The sequence below is a fragment of the Myotis davidii genome, unplaced genomic scaffold, assembly GCF_000327345.1.
Source record: "Myotis davidii unplaced genomic scaffold, ASM32734v1 scaffold478, whole genome shotgun sequence".
Lineage (NCBI taxonomy): Eukaryota > Metazoa > Chordata > Mammalia > Chiroptera > Vespertilionidae > Myotis > Myotis davidii.
Genome location: NW_006289570.1, coordinates 870,541 through 887,316, shown reverse-complemented (window position 1 = coordinate 887,316; position 16,776 = coordinate 870,541). Strand labels below are relative to the sequence as shown.

Here is a 16,776-nt window from a genome sequence, read left to right as displayed (position 1 = left end):
CACACTCTCTCTCTCTCTCTCTCTCTCTCTCTCTCTCTCTCTCTCTCTCGCACACACACACACACACACACACACACACACACACACACACTTCTGAGATCACCTATTATAATAACATGCTCACTGATCCTCTGGGACTTTTTAATAAGCTGAAATATAAGTCTCAACACCTGAAGACCACTAAGCAAGGATGTGTTTTGCCCTTGGAACAGTAGGAGGGCGGGATGATTGCTTGCGAGCAGCCCCTACAGTGTCTAGTGGAGAGACAGGCCCAAGGCCACTGGGGAGGGGTATGTGCCAGGGGAGCAACATTGGAGCTGAATCTTCCTCAAAGGGGATTTCCAGGTGAAAGAGAGAGCCTTGTGTTCTAGCCACGAGCAATAGTCCAGGCTCAGCAGAGTTCAGGTGTTGGGTGCCGTGTGGGAAGCACCTTCCTTTCTGATGTCCCATTTTACAGTTTTGGAAACTGAGGCCCAGAGAGCAGAAGTGGCTCAATGGAACCTCCTTCGGGAAGGCTCCCTGAGGAGGGCTGTTTGATTAGGGCCTCGAAAAACACCACATGGGGTTTCACATGATGGAGAAGAGGGAGATATCCAGACTCAAGGCGCATTGCCAAGAGGTGGGAGAAAAATCTAGGCAAAGGGAATAGAGCGAGCGAAGCCTGGAGAACGGGAGGCTCCAGGTCACCAGCACATGACACTCGCTGGTATTCCATCCGTCACAGAAACGACCTGGTGCCTCCAGGAGGCAGGGAGGACGGACACAGATCCCGTTTGTAGCATCACCCGTTGGTATCAGCACTGTGTCGTGACTGTTTCCCTGAGCAGTGGCACAGAACACTTGAGGACTCAAAGGGGGCTTGTTACCTTCCAGGCACCGCTGGGGCGGGTGGGGGACATCCACCTTCCGTAGGGAGGCGCTGGAAGGCTCCCACGGTAGCAGGCGAATGAAAAGGTTGGCAGAGCAAGTGTCTGCAGGCACCCTGCTATTCTGCCTTGACACCGACTCTCACGGACCCTTCCCCATTGTTACAAAAGAACGGAGAAACGGAGTTCCTTCTTGGTTGGATTACACTTTTCACAGCAGTCGGCTAAATGTGTCGGCGAGGGCAGCTCTGCTCCAGGGGCGGAGACCTGTGGTGATTCGAGAACATCAGGGCTTTATCGGGTGTTGCAAGAAATGTCATTAGCCTGGAAGATTTTTGCAAGATTTGTGTTGCAAGGTCCATCGGAACGACGAAGAGTATCTCTACAAGTCAGTCCCGTGGCGGCTGTCCGTGGTGCTGACCACCCTTGAGCTCTGCCTAGTCTCCATGCCTGCAGGCCAGCCTCTCCCAGGGCTCAGCCCTTTTCCCTCTCATTTTGCCTTTTCTGTGGGAAAGTATTACGAAGCTTACGTGATCACTGAACAAAACAGATCCTTGACTTCATGGTTCACAGTTCACGTAGTGGATTTTGTGTGCCATTGTGAGTTCTGGTGATTTTTTCTTTTTCTTTTGGTCTTCCAAAATTAGAAGGGGAATTTTGTTCATGCTGGTGATTGATGCTCACTGCTACTCCATTCTGACCACTTCTGCTGAGGGAAGCCTCAGATGACCGCCGGAAAAGTCCCATTTTGATGGATAGACCAACTCTAGCTCCTTCTTTGCCTGGCCTGCAGGCCTCTCCTTGCCCTTGATGTATGTCTGGGAGTCCTGAATTTTATCATTCATGCAGGCCTTCATGAATTATACAGTGCAGAGCCAAGGAGATGGTAACTAGACATTTTTTCTCCTTCTCTCTCATGAGGGGGGAGAATTGCTTAGCTGTTCCCCCCTCCACACAATCCCAGAAGGCTGTGGGAGCGACGCGGGTTTTGAAGTCAGGCGGACATGGTTTCGATGCCAGCTCTCTCACTTATTTGCTCTGCTGACCTTGGCCAAGCCATGTATTCTCTTTGAGCCTCAACCGCCTCATCTGTAAAATGGGGGCAATTCCAACCTTTAAAGATTGCTGGGACCCCCTCAGTGAGATCAAATGGGGATAGCATCCAGCACAGGGCCTGTTATGGAGTATTTGTAAACACCCCTCCCATCTTCTTAAAAATGAAAACTCCTTAATCTATGCTGAGCAACACCCAGTTCAGGTTATTTGAATTTGCACAAGCCCATGGGAGCCTGTGGTGGTGCCCGGAAACGGCTGGTTTGAATTCTTCTCAGACAGTTAGGCTCTTTGTGTAATTCCATCTCTCTCTGAATATAGGGAGCTGCTAACAGCTCCCAGCTCGCTGCCTTCCTCGCCTGCATCTTTAATGCAATGGAGCTTGGCCTAATTATCGGGGGGGCGGGGGGAGGGCGGGGGAGGTAGCCTCTTTCAAACCAAGGAGAACTCTTCCACGCCCGCCTTTAAGCCGACGCCTGATGACATACACTTCATTTTTTTTGTGAAGCCCCAGAACAAAGAGGTAATGGGACTTCAGAGGCACTTGCAGCTGGTTCCGGGCTGTTCTTCCTCTGCCCTCAGAAGAGAGAGTTGCTGAACAGTTGCTCTGCTCGCCTCTCGCTCATAAAAACCCCAAGCCGCGGAGGTCAGGCACCGTCTCAGCTAGCCTGGCAGTGAGGAGCTGGCTCTGTCAGAATGTGGGGCATGGGCCCTTGTGATCCTCGGGCCGCTGCGGTGGGGCCTGAGAGGGTTTCTGGGAAATGCACGGAGCCGGCACGGGATCCCTGGGGCTCCACCACGTGAGAAGCGGCAGGCCTCCCGCAGAGCAGCAGAGAGGTGGAAACTAGGATGTGATGTCAGACAAGATTGGGGTCAAAGCCCGGCTCTGTTCCTCGCTCGCTGTGGGACTTGGAAAAGTGATGGAGCCGTGTCACATCTCAGGGTCTCTGTCTGCAAAGCAGGGTCAGAGTGCCCCCTGCCTCACAGGTTGCATTGAGGATTCGTTCCGATACAGTGTGTGCAACATCCTTGGCACCAATGACACTCACACTGCACCCACAGGGCCCCTTGTTTTCCGTGAAAGCTGTGCTTCTAGAAAGGATGTGCAGCTCAGAGTTCTGAAAACAACCGAGCCCAGTTTTAAATGGGCCTCATGAACCTTTCAATAAATTTGACTGGGGCCACTTTTTTTTTTTTAGTTTGTCTTTATTATATTAAAATCTACATGTTTCACTGTAGAAAAGTTTTACCAAAAAGTTGGGAATAAAAATTGCCTATAATCCTACTTCTTATCACTCAAGAGCTCTCCAGGGAAACAGAACCAGAAGGAGGTTAGGTAGGTGGAAAGACACACAGACAGACAGAAGGATAGATGGTAGAGGTGTTTATATTTATTTAAGGAAGCTGGCAAGTCCGAAAGCTGCAGGGCAGACCAGCAAGCTGGCAGTGCAGGCAGGAGCTAATGCTGCCGTCTCAAGGCAGAAGTCCTTCTCTGAGAAACCTGTTTGGCTCTTAAGGCCTTCAACTGATTAGGTGAGGCTCACCCACTCCTTGGAAGGAAGTCTCCTTACAGTCAACTAACTGGGATATTTCCAACTAATGGGGTTATTTTAAAGGGAGTCCCTCCCACATCAGTCCCTTGCAACCTGCAGGTGCTCAGCACTGGGTGGGTTTTCCCCCCTGAACCCCCAGGTGATGGGAGGAGAGGGCTATCCTGGTGCTGTGAGGAGAGGCAGGACAAACCCGGGCCCTTAGCTGCCCTCCCTCCCGTCAACCCTCCCTGGCATCTCTCAGCTCCCTGAACGGGGAGTTGCCGTGGTTGAAAATGAGGAAGTGAGACATAGGTGTGCAGACAAAGAAGTGGGGGTGATGTGGCCCAGCAGGAACATGCCCGTGACCTGGATTGCTGACGGATGCCCAGGTGGAGGAGAGCATTGAGCTGTCTAGCTCGTTAGTCTCCGTTTTGCTTCACTGTGTGATCTTGGGCAAGACTCTTGCCTTCTCTGGGCTCTCGTTTAAAAGTGCTTCTGTCAGAAGGTGGTTCTCCCAGCCTAGATCTGACGACCCTTCTCCCTCTGGCTCTGCAGATGGAAGCGCGGTCTTCCGAGGCTGCTTCCGCAGGCCCCACAACCTCTCCCTGGCCCTGCCCGTGACGGCCGCCATGCCAAACATGTCCGTGGACAAGTGCGTGGACCTCTGCACAGAGAAGGTGAGACGGGGGGCCCAGGGAGGGGCGGTGTGGAACGGCTGGAGGAACGGGATGCCGGGCTGGAGAGGGATCCTGTGATCCGTGACGTGGGAGAGGGTGTGCCCGTGTCATCTGTCCCCGAGGTGGAGTTACACAGGGTCAGGTTCTCTCGCAATAGTGAGGAATACTCAGGAATGAACTGGGCCTAAAGCATGGCCTTCGGAAGGTAAAGGCAGGCATAGTCCCACCTTGGGACGGACTGAGTTCCCATCACTGCTAAGAGAGACACCAAACCTACTCTGGTAAAACTCGCTGGACCCAGCCTTGTAGGAGCGACCTTGGCTCGTTACCAGATTATTCCTGGGCCAGCTTCCGGGAGAAATTTGGCTGTAGGGTTTGAGTAGAAACAGATTGGACAAAGGACTGTCAGTTCCCCTGCCCTCCGAATCAGGTCGTCCTGCTCCCACTTCGCTGTCCCATAGAACAAACAAGGCCATTAGGAGCCGCTCTCCCAGCGAAGACTGTGGTCCACACAGATCCCAGGATCCTCTTCGGCCTGAAAGTGTGGATCCAGGCAGCTTTCCCCGAGGCATGGGTTCTGTCACCGTCAGGCCAGGGACATGGACCGTGGCGGGTGACACGCTGTGAGAAAGGCATTTACTTCTCAGTTTTCTTTCCAGTTCCTCCAGGAGAAAGCTCATGTCAGTGCTGAAGTGTCTTGAACACGCTCTACCCTCAGCTAATCTCCCTTTTGCAGGAAAAATGGAGCCGACACAGGGCTCAGTTTGGCAGGCAGAAGGTCTTAGTGAGAACTTAATTACACTGTTGTGTGTGCATCGTATTTGTATTTATAGTATGGAGACCATGGAAGCCGTGGGAGTGGTCCAAGCTTCCTTGGAAATTTAAGTCCCAAAAAGTGAGTGGACTGAAAGGAAACAAACAAACAAATAAATAAATAACAGGGAAACAGCAGAAAATGGTCACCATTAAAGTGGCGGGTATGTTAATTAGCTTGATTGTGATGATTAATTCACCACGTATACAGTGTCTTAAAGACATACTGTTTTTGTTTGTCAGTTATACCTCAGTAAAGCTGGCAGAATACCATAGTGCAGGAGGTACACAGACGGGGCCACGTTGTGAAAGTGGGGTTCACTCATGAAGTTTTGGGATCCTCAGTTGGGGAGAGGGATGGAGACAGGAAGACTCGGCTGCTCCATGTCCAGGGGTTTAGCAGAGTTCTTCCTCATCCTCTCCTTCTCCCTCCCCAGGAGTACCCACTGGCAGCCCTGGCGGGCACCGCCTGCCACTGTGGCTTCCCCACCACGCGATTCCCCCTGCACGAGAGAGAAGACGAACAGCTGTGTGCCCAGAAGTGCAGCGCGGAGGAGTTTGAGAGCTGCGGGACCCCCAGTTACTTCATCGTGTACCAGACGCAGGTGCAGGGTAAGCCAGGCCTCCCCTAGCAATCCTGCGTGTTCTCCCAGGGCCTCCCTGCCAGAGGTGGCCGGGACAGTCCACTTCACACAGCCCATACTGTGCAGGCCAGAGGGCAGAGGCGGAGGCCGGAGGGCGGAGGGCAGGGGCAGGGCTGGTGACCTTGACCAGGCTTAGAGATCCTGGATGGGCCACAGAGGGAGGCCCAGGCAAAATGGGGTGGGTTCAAAGGACCCTCAGCTGTATCCCTCATACTGCAAACCTCCTTGGTAGCTTTTTTCTTGAAATGGAGACTGGCATTGAGTGGGAACGCATCCGGGCTGGGACGGGGAGGCCTGGATCTCCAACACAGACCCACTGCATGATCTTACAGATGGGGAAACTGAGGCCCAGAAGAGGTTCCATCATGTACACTGGGTCGAACGGCTAGGAAGTGGCAGGGGTGGGACTCACACCCAGGCTTCGTCTGCCCCTGCCCCTGCCCTGACCCCTGCTCATGCCCTGCTCTTTGCAGACAACCGCTGCATGGACAGAAGGTTCCTCCCAGCCAAGTCCAAGCAGCTCATCGCTCTGGCCAGCTTCCCAGGTGCCGGCAACACGTGGGCTCGCCACCTCATCGAGCTGGCCACCGGCTTCTACACCGGCAGCTACTACTTCGATGGTTCTCTCTACAACAAAGGTGAGGAGGCTGCCTGGGCTCCAAAGGGCACACTGGGAGGCCATGGGACTACCCTTCCTGAGCACCTACTGTGCGCTGCTCTGCTCAACCGAGCTTGTTTATTGAGACCTACTATGTGCTCGGTACCTTCCCTTTGCTTAGGTCACTGCAGACATTCCTTGAACACCTAATGTGTGCAGGTACCTCAACACAGACATTTACTGACCAGCAACTCTGAGCTGTGCACAGAGATCCAATAACTCTGTTCACATTGGGGACACTGATTACCTACTGCTATTTGTCAGGGAATCTGAGATTGTCACAAATTGTAGAAGGGTCCTTGAGGATCATTTGGTTCATGGATCCAGAGTGGTTTCATCTCATGTGTCAGTTCCAGTGAATCCCTGCTTTAGGACGATGTTTGAGAAGGATTCTGAGCTTCTGTTCTCCTTCAGGAACAAAGTGCCTTAATCTAATAGTGATGCCTGTTGAGGGTGTAGGAGGAGGAATGGCCTACTTGCCAGGTACAGACCTTCTGCGCACACCCCTCAAAGTATATAAATCACTTGTCACACACAGCACTGGGCCCATGGTAGACATTCAATAAATGCCAACAATTATTAATATTAATAGTGACATGAATATATGAGTAATAATGAGGGCCCTGGGTAGAGGAACATAAAGGAGAAGGATACCTAAGTCAGCCAGAGACCTTGCAAATCATTTTATTCCTAGTTCCTATCCCAGTGCCTCGCACATAGTAGGTGCTCAATAAACACATAAGAGAATGAAGGCCTTCACAAGTGAATGTGTGAGACTCCCAAAGGGGCCCAGCAGGGGGGCAGGGTGGGTTTCTTCTTGTCTCCCCACCTTCACCTGCCACGTGATCTCCCCTTCCCACCCCCGCTCCCCATGGGAAGGGTTTAAAGGTGAGCGGGACCACTGGCGCAGCGGGAGGACCATTTGCATCAAGACACACGAGAGCGGCCAGAAGGAGATCGAGGCCTTCGATGCCGCCATCCTGCTCATCCGCAACCCCTATAAGGCCCTCATGGCGGAGTTCAACCGCAAGTATGGCGGCCACATCGGCTTCGCTGCGCATGCGCACTGGAAGGGCAAAGGTATGACTAGGGAGAGGAGGGGTGCCGAGGAGAGGGGTCCTGGGGTGCAGTGGGCACTGCACTGGGCCAGTGCTTTCTCCTGCGAGGAGTCCAGGAGTGCCTGCTTGAGGGCATGCGTGAGACTCCAGACCCTCAGCTTCTAGTGCTCTTCCCACATCCCACCCGTCTGCGAGCATCACCCTGTGGGAATTAGGCTGGGGTTCTCCAGTGGTTAAAGACATGGTTGTGGAGCAAGACGCCCCTGGGTTCTAATCCCAGCTCTGTCACTTCCTGGATAAGCTTCCCCACCTCCCTGAATTCAGATCATCCCATCTGTAACATGAGGGCGGCTCTGGAAGTTTAACCCTGCAAGCCACTCAGCAGATGTGACCCATGATGCATTATGGAAACGGAGACCCTCAGGTTGATGTGATATGATTGATGGGAGGAGGAGGAGGTTCAAGAGTCAGGAGACCCAAATCCAGACCAAGGTCAACGGCTAAGTGGCCCTGAGGTCGCCCATGAGGTCCTGAGGGGTCACTTTGATGAACAAGCCCAACAGCTCTGGGTTGGGAGGCTCAGAGAGGTTAAGTGTCTGCCCCCCAGGTCACACAGCTGGAAAGTGGCAGTGTTGGCCCCCAGCCACCGAATCTCATTAAGATGACCTGGGTTTGAGAGTCAACTTTGACGTTGTGAGAAGGTGGCTGTCGCTTGGACGGATGCCTCAGGGTGGGGTGGGTGGCAGCCCAGGGTCGTGGTGAGAACGTTGAGGTCTGACCCAACGTCTGCCATCTTGAGTACCCTTAACCCTACTGGGTCTCAAACGCCCCTATCAGTACCCGTAGCTCCGTAGCTCCATGGTGGTAAAGAGAATCACATCAATTCTCCCACAATTAACCCATTTTACAAATGGGACAAGCTACGTTCAGGGAGGCCAAGGAGCCTTTTCAGGAAGTCCCCGGAGCTGGGGTTTGGATCCCAAGGCATCTTCCTCCAGGGCCCTTGCTAATCCTCGGCAGTGGATTCAATGAAATGTCTGTGGTTAGGACTCACCCAGTTTAGAGCCCCTGTAAATGCAAGCTCTCCGCCCCCCTCCCACAACGCCCCCCAGAATTCATCCAGGAATGAGGCTGTTTCAGCCCCAAGTCAGGAGGGATGCTTCCGGCTCCTCCAGGCCTCCCCCGGCTCCCAGCTGCTCCGAAGCTCTGGTCCCTCCCGAAAGGACTGGAGCCTGGCAGGATGTAGCGGACTCGGCATCCACCAATCACACTCTCAATGTTGATGTTGTTGATTAAAACCCTCCGGCCTGACCAGCCGTGCCCTGGTTCCTGCTCACCCATCTGTCCCTCTCTCCGCCTGGCTTCCCCTCTCAGCGAGGGGATGAAAACTTGGACAGGTGGTGGCATTTGTTCTATTGTTCCCAGGAGCAAAGAGGCCTCTGAATTATTTATTTGTAGAACAATTGCAAGGGAGCACTCACCGGCCAGGGCCAGGCGGGAAAGCCTGCAGATGCAAATGGCAGGAGCCTGTCCCGGGAACAGACCCTCTGCCTGCCGAGCTGGAGGGGACCTGAGCGGTCACTGAGCCCTGTGGTCCTCCGCCCGGCTGCGCATCCGAATCCCCAGAGGAGTGTGGGAAAATCCGTGCTCAGGCTGCGCCCGGGGCCGTGACTGCATGGCAACCCGGGCATCAGCGTTTGTAAAGCTCCCAGCTGCTTCCAGTGTTCAGGCGGGACTGAAAACCCTGCCTCATCCTCTGTTTATTAACGGGAAAACTGAGGCCCAGAGAGAGGCGGGGGCCTGCCAAGGTCCTGCCGCCCCAGTGAAAAGGGGGGACTCCCTTGAGAAGCTCATGGGGGAACAGGCACGTAGCCTTCATTATCTCATTTAAACCATCTGATGCCCGAGGAGGTAAGAAAGGCGCCATAATCACCCTTCATTTCACAGGTGAGACACCATCGCAGGGAGGAAGTCATGTGGCTGAGGCCCCTGGTGTAGACTGAGCTGGGTGCTGACCCAGGCATCAGCTACCAGGCTCTTTCTTGCCCGGGGCATTGCTGACCTGGCGCCCAGAGCTTCTCCGCTCCTGGCATAGCCCAGTGTCTCGGGTTCAGACCATTTTAAAGGGGCGCCTTGCCTCCTTTTCCTCATTCAGGACAGCTGGGAGCTTAGGATTGGCTGAGCCTGGAAGCTTCGGGGCGTGAGAGAGTGGGGGGTTTCAGCACACTCATCTCATGCTGGGGTTCTAGGGTCCCCATATGAGTCTGGAATTGAGGGGGGAACCTTCCCCTCCCAAGCCTGACCCAGGTCCTCCAGAGCTCTGGCCCAGAGCCTTCCCCAAAGAACCAAGCCCCACAGCCCACACCCACCCTCTCTCTCGTTTGGGTTTGCATCTGGCACTTGGGTTTGAGACCCTCAGTTTAGGGCCCGGCACCAACCATGTCAGGATCACTTGGGAGCCCTCTGACCTGCTGAGTCAGAACTCCAGGGAGGCCCGGCCACCACCTGTGTTTCAGCGGCCCCTCCAGGTGTTTCCGACGCGCCCTCCCATTTTCCAGCCGCTGCTTCACATCCTTGCTGCTCCAGCAGTGGCCTGTCAGCCAGTGGCATCGACTTCACTGAGCCTCAGTTTACCCATCTGTGGACCCTGCGCCCTAGATGGGTTTTTGGAAAAGCAAATCTCAACTCCCCCACCCCCCACCACCACCCAGTCTTACTGGATCCAAATCTGCATTTTAATGAGAAGCTTCATGCATACTTGAAAGTTTGAGAGTCTCTGCTTTAGGATGCCCTCAGCCTTGAGTGTGAGGGTCACCTCCCTCAGAGCAGAGGTCACCCCGCTGTTGAGCATGTCCATCCCACCCGGCCTGTGTCCCCTCCGGATTAGAGCTGGGTTGAGGCTCCTATAATGCCCCCCCCCCAGTTGGTTCCATCACATTAATTTTACAGTGTCCCTGGAGTGGGTCCAAAGCAAAGTTTTATGTGCTGTGATTACACAAGGTGAATTGTCCTGAGTCTGCTTAATGAAACAGGGCCTGTGCTTAATGATTCCGCGGGGAACTGAGTCCAGTGAAGCTATTAATCAGGCCCCGTTCCTCCCATCCACAGGAAGGGGGAGCCGCGTGGCCAGGCCCACGTGCGCGACAGTTCCGGCGCAGCCAGCCCCCGTGACCAGTAGTCCGTGGCTCAGTGAGCCTTCGTTGCCCAGTTTGAAGGCAGCAATCCATTGCTGGAAACCCTGAGCTAATGAAGGCTTTTGCTTTTTATTTTTATCCTTCTCCTAAGGAAGTAGCTTTAAGTGAGGGATCTGTGCCATGGGGGCAGATACAGCTGCTGCCCAGACTGCCTGGATATCACATGTGGTCTTGGGGGGAAGCTCTGACCTAAATGATGGGGCCTGGGGGGCACCTCAGAGATGCTGGGGGCCAACATTTCTCTCCTGTATCCCAGGCCCTGCGCCAGGGCCTTGGTAAATCTCACTCCATTTCATCTGCACAGCATCTAGGGCGCAGGGTCCACAGATGGGTAAACTGAGGCTCAAGGACATTGACTAATGTCCCCAAAGTCACACAGCTAACGTGGAGAGGAGCTGGGTTTTGAACGCAGGCAGTCTGACTGCAGAGTCGTCACAGACAACATTGGGAGAGAAGAGCGCCTGAGCTGAAAAGATCAGGAGCTCAAAGGGTTTGCTAGGAGGGCAGGAGCCAGGCTCAGCCTAGGGTGGATGTGGGTTCGAATCCTGCCTTGGATACACCGTGTGGCTTTGTGCTTTGAGCCTCAGCTCTCTCCCCTGTGTGTAAAATGGGGCTAGTACTAGTAATTCCTACTCTTCAGGCTCCTTGTGGGCACTGCATGAAGTAATGCCTGCACATTGCCCAACACAGCCCTGACTCACAGTGGGTGCTTAGGCCACACACGTTCGCGTCCCACGGAGGTGTGCAACCAACAAGGAGGCCAACAGCTGCGGGCCACCACGCCCCTCCCTTTTCCTTGAGGACCACCCTGCAGCCCTCTTCCTGCGACCGCTTGCGATGGTCAGAGTGGCCAGGCCCGGAGTTGAGATCTGTATGTCCCTGGTGACTGAGTGCTGTCTCCATCCCCAGGGGCTTCTGCCACGGGAGCAGCAGTTATCCTGAATCACCGGGGATGCTGGGAGGTAACTCGGGAGCGGGGAAATTCTAAAAAAAAAAAAATAGTGAAACAGACTATGTTCATGCTAAATTTTCTCTAATCACCCAGATACATCTGGTCTCAACCCATTATAACAGTGTAGGCCCAATTAGCCAGATACATTGTAAATAATCTATTTTAGGGATAAAGAATATCTTTCTCACCAGCATAAATACTTCCCCAGCAGTCAGAGTGTGCCAGCAGGAGCTCTGGGGGAGCGGGAGCCCCACCACAGGGCCTGGTGTCTTCTCCAGACAAAGAGGAGTCCTTTATCACAGCTCGGGCGGGCGGCTGGGAATTTCAGTTCCTCTCAAGAACTATTTATTGAGCCCCTGCTGGGTGGGAGGCAGTGGGAGAATGTAGGGGCGAGGCTGCTGGTGCCTTCGAAATAACAAAAGAGCAAGATCAGAACCTGGAATCAGCCAGGCCTGGTCTGGATGGTGCTCCCTGGCTGCATGGCTTTGGGCAAATCACTTCACCTCTCTGGGCCTCAGTTTACCCAATGGTGATAGTGAAGAGTGGTCCTTTCTTTCCAGGGTAGTCGTCAGGATGCACTGAGATCACGGGGATCCATCACCCGGCAAGGGGTGCAGATTTAGTTATTAAGAACCATCTGGGCTCCCCAGCAGGGCATAGGAGACTCACTGACGCTCCTTCAATAAACATTTCCTTCTGGAGGGAGCACCTGGCATTGTCCTCCTGGAAAGCAGTGGGTCTGGCTTCAGGGTTTCGGAGAGCTGCCCCATGGTTCTCCAGCTGGGCCTGGCCTCCCTCCCTCTGTCCCAGCATCCTCCTGGGCTGGCCTCCCTTCCTGTCCCAGCCTCCTCCTGGGCTGGCCTCCCTCCCTCTGTCCCAGCCTCCTCCTGGGCTGGCCTCCCTTCCTGTCCCAGCATCTCCCCTAGTTCCCCCTGTAGTTACCCAGCTTCTCTCTGGGTTCAGCCATCCCAGGGGCTGGCTGTCTCTTTGGGGTCCTCTCCAGGGCTCCCCAAGGAATTTCCTGCATTTGGTTATAGCCTGGCTTTCAAGTCAGACGATCCCCAAAATACCTTCCCAATTTTGGTGACAGTCCAGCCTGTCCTTTTACAAACCTAGCAAGGGGAGTGTGGAGATCTACCAGGAGTTGAGGTGTTCTCACTGCTGTGAGTGACAGCGACCACTCGGACCCGGGTCCTGGAAGCCCCTCCGCCCTCTGACTCGCCCTCCCTCCTCTCTCCACAGAGTGGCCCGAGTTCGTGAGGAACTACGCCCCGTGGTGGGCCACGCACACGCTGGACTGGCTCAAGTTCGGCAAGAAGGTGCTGGTGGTGCACTTCGAGGACCTGAAGCAGGACCTGTTCGTGCAGCTGGGCCGCATGGTCCGCCTGCTGGGCGTGGCCGTCCGCGAGGACCGGCTGCTGTGCGTGGAGAGCCAGAAGGACGGCAACTTCAAGCGCTCGGGGCTGCGCAAGCTGGAGTACGACCCCTACACGGCGGACATGCGGAGGACCATCCAGGCCTACATCAAGCTGGTGGACGCGGCCCTGAAGGGGCGGAACCTCACGGGTGTGCCCGACGACTACTACCCCAGATGATGGGCCCACCGGGAGGGGCCTCGAGATCCCCGGGGACCCCACCCGCCCATCTGGCCCTTTTTTGGTCTGGGGACAGCCCCCTTGGCTGCTGCTGGGCTTCAGTGCGTTTCCTGCATGACACAGGAGCCTCAGGGGACAATCACAGCCCGGGAGGCCCCTGATGGGGGAGCCCCAGCCCCCCAGGCTTCTGTCTCCCACGACCCTGCCCCCACCACTCTGGTTCTCCCCGTGGGAGGGCGGGCTCCTGGGTGTCCCAGAGACTTGGGTGCCTCCCGCGGTGCTGAGGACCTGGACGCTGGGAAAGGTGCCCCCGGGGCTGGGCTCTCTTGGGCTCTTCCCTCCACCAAACAGCAGCGAGCGGGCCCCGGGTTCATCAGGCCACTTTGGTGGGAGAAGGGCTGCTGGAGGTTTCTCTCTAGCGTCCAGTTTCTGACACTCCTGGTGGGTGGGGGAGCCCTAGTGCTCGCAGGAAGTTCACCGGCACCACCAGGTGGGGCCCTGCATCACAAGCCCACCCCCAGGTCACACTGCTCCTGAGACGGAGCCAAGGTCAAATTCTGCCCTTTCCAACCCCACTGGCCCAGGAGGTGACCTGGGATCCCTGGTCCCAATCCAGGGTTCTCCGGGCACCAACAATTATCCCAGCAGATGGCCGAGGGCCTTGCAGACTCTGAGTAAGAACAAAAGCCCCGTCACAGTCGCTCCACCAGGGGTGCGGCACATGGCGCTCACACTGCCTCTGACCCCCGCCGACGGGGCCTGCGCTCTCCAGTGAGAGAGCAAGGGTGCTCCCGACCAGGTGGGACCAGACCCAAAAGAGACCCAGCTCCCTTCCCGTACCATCGGCCTCCCGTGATCACGGTCCCAAAGGGGTGGCTTCCCGCTCGAGGCCTTTGAGGAATGAAGCGAATGCGATGGCTCTTCACTTCCGCACAGACGCTGCTCCCCGAAGCTGAGACATCAAACCAAAGGATTCCTGGGGACCCCATGTCCCCGATCCTCGATCTTCGAAAGCATGGATCCAGGACCCCTCCGCTTCCCCACCTTGGAGACCAGCGGCTTCCCACCTGGCCCACCTGCGCTCCTGCACCGCCCCCATCACGTAGATACAAAAGCCATAGGTCACAGCTCTTCACTGTTCTGTCCAGAGCACCCCCTCCCCAGCAGCCCCCCTGAAGCCTTGGGGTGCAAGGACAGGCTCACTCCCAAATAGCCAGGAGGCCATGGAGAAGGCGAGTGTACAGAGATATATTTTTTTAAGAGGAATATGACTAATACATTCCGCCCCCTTGGAAGCCGGCCATGCAAAGCGAAGGGGCCAGAGGCTCAGACCTGCGATTCTCGCCCAGAGCCCCTCTCCTGTCGGCTGTGGGCGACCCCAGGGCCCTCCCCCCAGGGGCTCTGAATGTATTTTGTACCGCGTTTCTTTCCCCCGGGCTCATGTCTAGTCTTTGGGGAAGCCTCCCCCCGCTCCCACAGGCCAGCTCGCTCTGGGAGCCTCTGGGTCATGGCCTGGGCCAGCTCTTGGCCGACGGTCACCTCGGGCCACAGGCCTCTGTCTGAAGATTCCTCAGGTCAACACCATCATTAAAAGTGAGTTTTGTTGAGAATCCCACCCGTGGCGGAGTGTTGTGTAAGGCGCGCTCACAGTGGGGTGTTCTTCGGGGGTGAGTGAGAGTGTTCTGGGGTGCACACCCGTTTGTGCCTGGGTGACGCTGGAACTGCCTGTGGAGAACCGTGCGCCTCTGTGTGTGACACTGTCCCGAGGCTGTCCCCCCCGCCCCGCCCCGCCCCGCACAGGTGTGCCACGGCCCGTTTCTGGGGTGCGTGTGAGTTCCTGTGCGTGGAGTCACACACGCGTGGAGGGGGAAATGCCAGTGTGTATGAACCTGGACATGAGAAGGTGCCTGTGGAGGGACGTCTTCTACCTGGGCCTTTTGTCTGTGTTGTGTGTGTGTGGTGGGGGGGGTGGGGGTGGCAGGGAGAGGTGTGGGGGTACCGTGGGAAGGGGTACTAGGGTGAGATGTCAGTGCCCCAGTTTGGAAGCCACTGAGAGGCAAGGGGTCAGAAAAGGCCTCCGTTCTGGGTGGGTGGTGAGTCTCCGTGTCCACACCTCCCAGTGCCCCGGAGGGAGGGCCTGCCTCTGTCCGCACAGGCAGAGGGCCTCTGTGGGAGGGGCCGTGGCCCCGGGCACTGCTCGCAGCCAGGTGGACAGTGGGGGAGAGGGCGGGTCAACCGCTGAGACAGGTGGGGGAAGGGGAGCCCAGGACCGGGAGCGGGGGTGGAGGTCTGGAAAGGAGGACCTCAGGAAGGGGAGAGTCAGGGGCTGTTACAGGATCCAGGGAGGGTCCTCCTCCTCCGGGGGCTTCTGTTGGCCCCACAAGTCCTTCTCTGGTGACCCACTGGGCCCCAGGCTAACCTCTGACCCCCGTCTCACATCTGGACTCTGGTCCCAGCCTGAGCCAGAACCAGTATGCCCAGTCTGTCCTGGTCCCAGATGACTGATCCTGAGTCACAATGAAGCTGGAATCCTGATCACAGACTGAGCCCTGATCCCCCAGGGGCCCGGCCTCAGTTCCCTCCCCCCTTCTCTGGCGCATCGCTCTGCCCCCTCCCCCGCTCTCCCTCTCTCACCGTGTTCCTTCCCATTGCCCCTCTCTGTTTCCCTTCTTGTGGTCTCGTGTATTTCCTCCAGCTGCTCATAACCCTCTCTCCTTTCTTGTCCTCTCTCTTTCCTCTCCCTCATTTCATCATTATCGCTTTCTTGGTTTCTGCTTCTGCTGTGCAAGCATCTCTACATCTATCCCTTGAGCTCTGAGCTCCTGTCTCCCTGCCCTTCCTCCCTTCCTCACCACCCTATTGTCCTCTCCCCAGTCCTCCTCCTCCTCCTCGTCTTCCCGGAGAGTGGGCGTGACTCAGCGGGATCCAGACACAGTGAGACACATGCTACCCAGGCCAGTAACCAAGGAAGTGGTTTCCTTAGCAACAGAATCTGCAGGCATGTGCTCCACTGCCCCATCCCTTAGCTATTACAGTGAGGACTGGGGGCGGGGGTGGGGGCGGGAGTGGGCATCAAGCCTGGACACAGGGAAGTCAGTGATGACACTGCTGTTGTGACCCTCCTGAGAGGGGCCCGTGGTCCGAGACCAGCTCCGTGCCTGGCATTGTGGAGACACCAGAAATTGGAGAGCGGGGGGGAGGGAGGGTGTGGGGTCAGAGAGAGGCATATGGCATGGAGAGCGCGGAGGGAGGAAGCCACAGGGCTTGGTGACAGACTGGATGTGGGCAGGGGGAAGTGACAAGGCCGAGAGGCCCCCACGATTCTTCCTGGGCAGCTCCTGGGAGGAGGTCCTTGGACTGACAGCAGGGAGGGAGGGGGAAAGGCTGTGAGCTGACGTCACTCCCTGTCCCCTGGAGTTCACCATCTAGTTGGGATGGCGTGGGGCGTGGGGCGTGGGGGGAGAGGTGGAGCCAGACACGGAAATACCGAGTTCAGTTCTCTCTATAAATTAGTGACGAGCGTGGGAGAGCAAGAGCGGCCCTAGGGGCATGAAAAGCACAGAGAGGGTGATCCATTTGCTCAGGGGGGGACCCTTGGGTTCAAACCAACACCCCAGAGCCTGTCCCAAAGATGGAGAGGCGGGCGGGGGGGAGGGGTGGTTAAAGCACTTTTTCGGTACTTTTTCCCACTGGGAAAAATAAATATACGTTCAATCTCAGAGAAACAGCAAATG

At 56.1% G+C, this 16,776-nt stretch overlaps 1 protein-coding gene across 3 annotated transcripts in view; it reads left to right on the top strand.

The window, feature by feature from the left end:
* The window catches only part of WSCD2 (WSC domain containing 2), a 75,966-nt gene extending 61,309 nt beyond the window's left edge, over positions 1–14,657 (top strand). For all 3 annotated transcript variants that reach the window (XM_006762036.2, XM_015562856.1, XM_015562857.1), the window contains exons 5-9: positions 4,007–4,128; positions 5,379–5,553; positions 6,059–6,223; positions 7,123–7,323; positions 12,690–14,657. In XM_006762036.2, the coding sequence (XP_006762099.1) occupies positions 4,007–4,128; positions 5,379–5,553; positions 6,059–6,223; positions 7,123–7,323; positions 12,690–13,042 (1,016 nt within the window). In that variant the 3' untranslated portion in view covers positions 13,043–14,657. The remainder of the gene's footprint in view (positions 1–4,006; positions 4,129–5,378; positions 5,554–6,058; positions 6,224–7,122; positions 7,324–12,689) is intronic.
* The last annotated feature ends 2,119 nt before the right edge of the window (positions 14,658–16,776 follow it).